Here is a 7,282-nt window from a genome sequence, read left to right on the forward strand (position 1 = left end):
CTGTCCCAGTCGCTTTTCTGTACGTCACATAGTTGGAGCATTTCTGCCTGATTTTGGTTTTAAACAACAAAACAAACACAGTTTGGCTGGCTGTATATGTGCCTATAATGACCTCAGTAACATGAAAAATGACAATTCATGGTGACGTAAGTATGTACAATGCGATATGGTTAATTACGTCACAATGACGTCTAATTAATGACACGACCGATGACAACCATGACGTTTCACATGCAGTGACATATAGATTATTGTATGTACAGTTGAATCGTGCTTACATCAGTCAAAGTGTACACTGACGCGTCTCTCTAAATGACATTGACTTTTATAAACACGTTATATAAACACGTGTGCATCTTGTTACACTTGAACATAGCGGATATAATTCTAAAACACATTATTTTTGTGAAGAGAACACCTACTGCCTGCTACATCTACAAGGGACTAAGCATCGTTGTGTCGAATATTCGGTTCATGTTGATCTGATTTATTCTTCCAGGTTTCTTCGAATTATATCATTATTTGACGAATAACTTACGAATTTGGGTTGTCTTGAACTATCGGTCACATTTACAAATGCAAGTTGAAACATTGTCCATTTTGGTAAGACTGAAATTTGTGCGTTTTTAATTCATTTCAACGGCACCTCCTTGAAAGGAACTGAGTGCGGCTTAAAGATAATTAATCTCACTCCTTGAAAGATAGCAAGTTTGTACTATAGCGGAGCAGCACCTGACAAAGTCGAGAATCTGTTTCTAAATGTGTGCGTGGAGCTCGTGGGTATTTTGATATTTTTGCTCAGGTCTATTGTTTACACGTCCATAAACAAACGTATATTGAATTCTCTCAAATCACTATATCAATTCTCATAACTTCTCACATTTTGACCTGTCAATAACACAAAAAGACGAAGAAAACGATCCTAAATCACAAATGGAGATAAAGTCACAAAAAGAGAAAACTGTCCTAAATCAAGATTACAGAAAGCGACATTAAATCACAAGTAGAGAAAGGGATACTAAATCACAAATTGAGAAAACGATCCTAAACCACATAAAAAGGAAACTATGCAAAATCCCTGCTCGGTGAGAGCAACATTCGAACACCGCCCAAACGCAAAAGGATCGGATGTACTGGGGGCTTACTCACGTGACCGGATACCGCAGGAGATCAATGGATGGTTAATGAGGGCCACGGACACATATCGAACATGCGTTTATAAGCATAAATGGCGATTAATGGTTTGTCATTCTCTCAAAACATGTACGTACGCATGCACACGCACACACAGACACACACGTGCCCGCAAGTGGCTATATAAGCGCAGTTATCGTTAATGCTACACTAAACCAAATGTCACCTCGACTCACCTCACCGCACCTCGCCTCACCTCACCTCACCTCGCCTCACCTAACCTCACCGCACCTATCCCACGTCAAGTTACTAATACATTATGTTGGATACAGATCCTGAATAGTACATCTTGAGTACAAGACAAACGCCATTTCAACATTCTATACGAGGTATAAGAGTATGCTAGTAATTTAATAACACCTGCCATGACTACGCTGTCATTATAAACTAATGTGACCGATTGACTATTCTGATGTCTGGTTCAGCTCCGATGAGATCTAACCACGGCCAGACCAGTCACACGAATTCGCCGGCAGCAGATGTTGGCAACCACACAAACACTCGAAGCGCCAAGTCAACATTTCCATAACCCTGTCAACTGAGATAACAATGCCGGAAGTAAGGCCGAACGCAATAAATCTTCAGAAGAATGTAGAGTCTCTGGTTGATATCTTGACCTCCGTCACACCAATGTAGATACCCTCCTTCGTCCGGTCAACAGTGTAGAGTGACCTCTCCGTTCCCCTCCTGGAGTGAAGGACATAAGAATATATTATCCAGCCTCATGTATGTATGTCCTTCTCTCATCGGCTCTTCTCCCCACCTTTAAAAAATTACCATGGCAGTCCTGTGCACGGTCGTACACCACTCTTGAAAGCGGGATGTAAATCTTTGCGAGGGAGAATAATCTTTTATACCCCGCACCACGGAAAAAGCATGAATGAGTCAGTGAACCGTGAACCAGCGGTTCGTCATGTGAGTAAATATATGATTGAATTTCAGTTGTTTTAATGTTATATTCACATACTGAAAGATTTAAATAGTCGGGGACGCATAAAGCCCCGTATGCCACGAATCACAATGTTACAACTTATAATAGGGAGCACACACCATCAACATGGACGACAATGCTTCCACTTATGACTAGCTAACAACACAACATAACACATGGTAAATACAAACTTTAAAGTTGATAGTTTACTAGTATGTAAAGTTCTATGAAGATAATTAATGCAAAGTTTGTTTGTGTGTGAGTACTAATGTAATTGATATCGGGAGACACCAGGAATCTACTCGTCTACCTTTGGCGTAGCTAGGGAGTGGTTTGGCCACTTGGCTACCCCAAATTGACATAAAGATTTGTATTTGTAAGCAGTGAATTTGAACTTCGTACTACTATGCCATTCCGTCTAATTAACTGAATTCATGAATGAATGTTTTCCAATCTCAATGTGTCCAATGTATTCATCAACACAACTCAAAAACGTGAACAGAGAATATATTACAAAACACTATGATCAAATCCAGTTTTGTATTATTCTTGAAACATCTTTACTTGTAATTGAACTGACACTTTGAACCTTGTTTACTGCTTGAAATAATATTGACTGTACATGTACTGTCGGACAATCATCTTTCACTACCGCCCAATATATTTCTTCATGAAATATCAATTGTTGATGTGTTGGTCTTCTGTGACGATTCATAGTTGTGCCTATCCCCCAACAATGTCACATCGTATTGAAATACAGAAACCAAAATCAATCATCTAAAACATGTTTGGTAACCATGACAACAGCTGTTTAGTGATTACTTGGGTTCTCGATATCAGATTACGCTGGTACGTTCCTGGTTAGCAAAACGTTCATAAATCTAAGAGCTATCGGATTTTCTTGTTGGCTTATTCTTGATTTGACTGAGATTGCTTTTTGGAACATTGGCGACTGCGTTTATCCATCAAAACGTCTATTCTCTTTCCTTTCTTCGTGTATGTTAGACACTTACTAGAATGAAATCAACATCATATGTAGAATTATATGAGGTTACAAGTTACCATTAAGTGCTTAGTATGAATTCTTTCTGACATGCAATAGGGAAGAACGGAGGTTTAAACGTTCGCTCGTCACTCCGAAGAGCTTGGTTCGATTCACCACATGGGAAGAAATTCATTCCTGGTGTTCCCCGGCGTTGTATTGTTGGAATAGTGCTACACAGCGGCGTAAAGCTAAACTCACTCACTCACCTCTTTTTGTGATAGTCTTCAATGGCGTGGATCTTGTTCCGTCGCGCGTAGATCAACTCTCTCGCAGCTTCTTTGAAAGAGTTGTTGGTGGCAACGTAGATGAATGGGTTGAGCATGCTTGCCAGTTTGGCGAACATGGTAGGGAGCGTGGTCACCCATATAGGCAGGTTAGGGTCGTACACTGACCACAGGCACACGAAGGTGTAGGGGGACCATACTATGGTGAAAATGATGACCATTGTCAGACACATCTGGAACAAGCCAAACTCATTATTATATTTAAAACGTCCAGCCCAGTTAATTATTAGTTGTTCCTATATTGAGGTACTACGTATTGTGGCAATATTCATATTCTTGTAGCCTCAATCTAAATATTTCGACCCCCGAGAACGTGCATGTACATTTCTGAGAATATATAAGAGCCTGTTGGTTGATCATTCAATTCCTGGTTCGAATCCAGATTTCCTCTGATACTGTGGCAAGCTGTGTTAGTCTTGTGGGTTTCACCATTGTCAGCACCAAGGACCTGCATCTCATTTCGTTCGCACTCGACATTGAGCTAACGAACTCTATAAGTCCTGTCTGAACTGTTCCAAGCGGCTTTGAAACCAGTTCTTTCTCCGTGAATACACCATGCTATAGTCCGTTTGGCTCAACAGCGGACCGATGGATTGCAATGTAACTCGAACACTAATAAACATAACATACTCAACAAAACGCTGATAATAGTTCACTATTTGTTTATGAGGGAGGGGTGTAAAGAAATGGACAGACATGTGTCCAACAAGCACGTGCAGAAGTGCCGACGAAGTTATATATTCATTAATATATTCCTTTGTTGCGTTGTCTCCACCACTTCTCGCACACCTGGCTGTTCCAGGTTAAGATATTTAAGTATCTGTATGTAGCGACATGTTGCCGATCGAGGTCAAGCTGCTGTTATCTTTTCTCGTAGTCGACGAGAGAGTGATCAATCAGATGCCAGTTCGCATTTGGAAGTTGTCATTTAATCGCATTAATACTCAACACTAAAAGACGAATAGGATGTCCTCACAGCGGGAACTATAATCGTAACAACATTTCCTGATCAAAGAAAGCTACAGTGAGAACGACCCAGCCTGTATGCACAGGTCTCCATTGATCTATTTAGTATATGTCTTGGGTCAGTGTGTTCAGAGACTTTATAATAGATTATATGGTCTCTGTTGTGTTGAGGCAGTTCAATTACATAACATAATTCCTCTCCAAGTGAGTGTGAATGTAATCTTGGAGGATTAAGAAGAGTAATTCAAATCCCAGGTATTAGTTTTCAGGAATATGTTCCGGGCAACGAGTACTTGTTGCAGTAAGACTGCTGATTATGGTAGGTGTGGGAACTAAGGCGAGCAGAGAAAGTAGATTTGCCAGCACGCAAAGACACAGGAAAATGTGCTTCCAGCTGTTCTCGAGCCATGCTTCGAGCCTTCAGAGATCACTCACGAAGGTGAAGTCACATTCTTGGACATCTGAACATTGGCATAAACGGGCTGGTGACATAAGCAGATGGTGATCTTTGCATGTCTTATTTATACATCCATACCTGACTTGTTTTGTAATAACCTATCTTGATAATTCAATTGCACACATGCGCTTTCGTTTGATAACTTTTCGCAATTAGATTAATGTTTTTGTTTCATTACACATGAAACGGTGGATAAATGTGTTATATTTGCAGACACGTAAGACCCTGTGTGAACTTTGATGCTGACAATACTGAAATCAGTACAGTCACTATCACAGTCAGTGATAGTGCTCACTGCTGGCGCACAAAGATTTGAAGATATCCTATTATCGGTAACGTCAGAATGAACTTTTACTTGAGCAAACAGAGCGTCGGTACGACTGGTGCCGATTGTTTAAATTGTTTATCTTTCTTTGTAATGAGATAATATGACAAAGCTGAAATGGAAGCATTTTTCAGGAAGTCAAGGGAGGTACTGCAATATAATGTCGACCATCTGTTTCAGCTTCAAGAATATTCTCTTTTTTACTGTTCAAAATTTTAATTCAGAACTTTGTCAAAATATTTTTCAAACACAGACTTGCCTGAATGAAACTGCTACCGTTGAGCTACCCAAATCCTTTTGTCCATATATAAGTTTGAAGGCGTTGTAAACTATGATGAAATTAAATCTAGTTCAGTGTCAGTCATCTTTAATATTCTTACCCCGGTCACTTTCATCTCGACTTTCATCTTGTGGACTTGCTTTGCTTCATCAAGGTCCATAGCTTTACTAGTGTTGATTCTCAGAGCCGAAGACTTCTTCACTATCTTGTAGTAACAGAAGGACATTATCGCAATGTGGATAAGGTAGCAGAAGACGACTAGGCAGTAGACGTAGGCGACGTCCCAGTCCTTGGGACTAGTCCAGTCAATGCTGCACGACGTCCCGAACGGTTCTATGGTGTAGGTGCTCCACCCGAACAGTGGTGGCGCCGTCCATAGCAGAGTGTACAACCACGTGAGGAATAGGGTGAACTGCGTGAAACCGACTGTCAGCTTGTAGTCTGGGGATGGAATTTAAGGCAATAATACCACATAACTCTCCTGTTGACACTGTGTACGTTAATCTTCCTGACAGTCCCTGAATCTCATTAGCTTTCCCACTACTTAGCCTTCCGTGCGATGATAAATAATGGGGCATGAAGTACTAGAGTCATTTCCTACAAGGAGCATGAAGTATTATAGCCATTTTATACACAGGAATGAGGTACCAGAGCCTTTGTCTACATGCAGCATGATGTACTAAAATCGATTTCTACTTGCGGTATGAAGTACTAGAGCCATTTTCTAAATGGGGCATGAAGTACTAGAGCCGTTGTCTACAAGGGGGGTGAAGTACTAGAGCCGTTATGCAGTACTAGAGCCGTTTTCTACATGGGGTATGAAGTACTAAAGAAATTTTCTTCATGGGGCATGATGTACCAGAGTCATTTTGTGCACGGGGTGTGAAGTACCAGAACCATTTTATACAAGGGGCCTGAAGTACTAGAGCCTAATGTACAGTACTTGTGATAATGTTTGTACCGAACATTATGTAATGGAACCAGAAGCACAATATGCCATACTTACTGAGATGAGGCTTGCAAACAGAAATGTAACGGTAAATACTGATGACGGCCAGGGTATTCATGGACGACATTGCAAAGGTAAAGGTGAGGAAGCCTTGCATGATGCAGAACACCCAGCCAAACACATACTTGTTGGCAAAGCCAGATATGGTGGAGAAAGGGTAGCCGAAAGCAGTGATACACAGGTCGGAGAACGCCATGTTGACAAGCAGCATGTTGTGAGACCTTGCCCGTAACTTCTTGCTCCGCAAGATGACATAGCACACGAGACCGTTGCCAAATGTGGCGATAATACCTGCAATAGGCATGGCTTGGTTGATATATATTCCATTAAAAAAAGTAGGACATACTGGGTTTACAAAATTGATAAAATGCAAACGATGAAGCCAGGAAATTCATTCTATTCATTTGGAAACGTTTCATCGTCTCTTTCCAAATATTTGCAAACATTCCAAACGTCGAAAAATGATGCTTCCCGAACAAGGAAGTAGAGTAAAGGATATGTAACGGATACTTGTAGAGACTTTCATGGAAACATAATTCAGACATGTTTGCAGTACCCTTTGTTATTGTGGGATGATCGGTCTTTCTTTACAGTCTTATAATGGGAATTGGTACTAATTGCACGTGTGCCTTGAAAGCACGGAGCATGTGTGTACGAGTGCCTGCCATTCTTTACTCACCGATAGCGCCAAGATACACGGCGGACAGGAAATACCCGACTGGCCCAAGTGACCTTAGTCTCCCCGATGCATTCAGCTGTTCCCATGGGTCCAGCGCCGTCACGTTTCCCAT

The 7,282-nt window shown here is 41.1% G+C and overlaps 1 protein-coding gene across 1 annotated transcript; it reads right to left on the reverse strand.

The window, feature by feature from the left end:
- Nucleotides 1-87: 87 nt before the first annotated feature.
- LOC137287354 (opsin-5-like) lies at nt 88-7,282 on the reverse strand. Its single transcript, XM_067819608.1, has 5 exons — nt 7,171-7,282; nt 6,489-6,782; nt 5,583-5,923; nt 3,377-3,627; nt 88-1,881 (listed from the first exon to the last, which is right to left on the reverse strand). The coding sequence occupies exons 1-5, from the start codon at nt 7,280-7,282 to the stop codon at nt 1,776-1,778; spliced, it is 1,104 nt and encodes a 367-aa protein (XP_067675709.1). The 3' UTR covers nt 88-1,775.

The sequence above is a fragment of the Haliotis asinina genome, chromosome 6 (assembly GCF_037392515.1).
Source record: "Haliotis asinina isolate JCU_RB_2024 chromosome 6, JCU_Hal_asi_v2, whole genome shotgun sequence".
Taxonomy (NCBI): domain Eukaryota; kingdom Metazoa; phylum Mollusca; class Gastropoda; order Lepetellida; family Haliotidae; genus Haliotis; species Haliotis asinina.

Coding starts and splice junctions, on each gene's coding strand:
- LOC137287354 (XM_067819608.1), bottom strand. CDS start 7,282: ATGGGAAACGTGACGGCGCTGGACCCATGGGAACAGCTGAATGCATCG. Junction 6,783..7,170: donor CGTGTATCTTGGCGCTATCG/GTGAGTAAAGAA, acceptor TGCCTATTGCAG/GTATTATCGCCACATTTGGC. Junction 1,882..3,376: donor GAAGACTATCACAAAAAGAG/GTGAGTGAGTGA, acceptor CCTTCACTCCAG/GAGGGGAACGGAGAGGTCAC.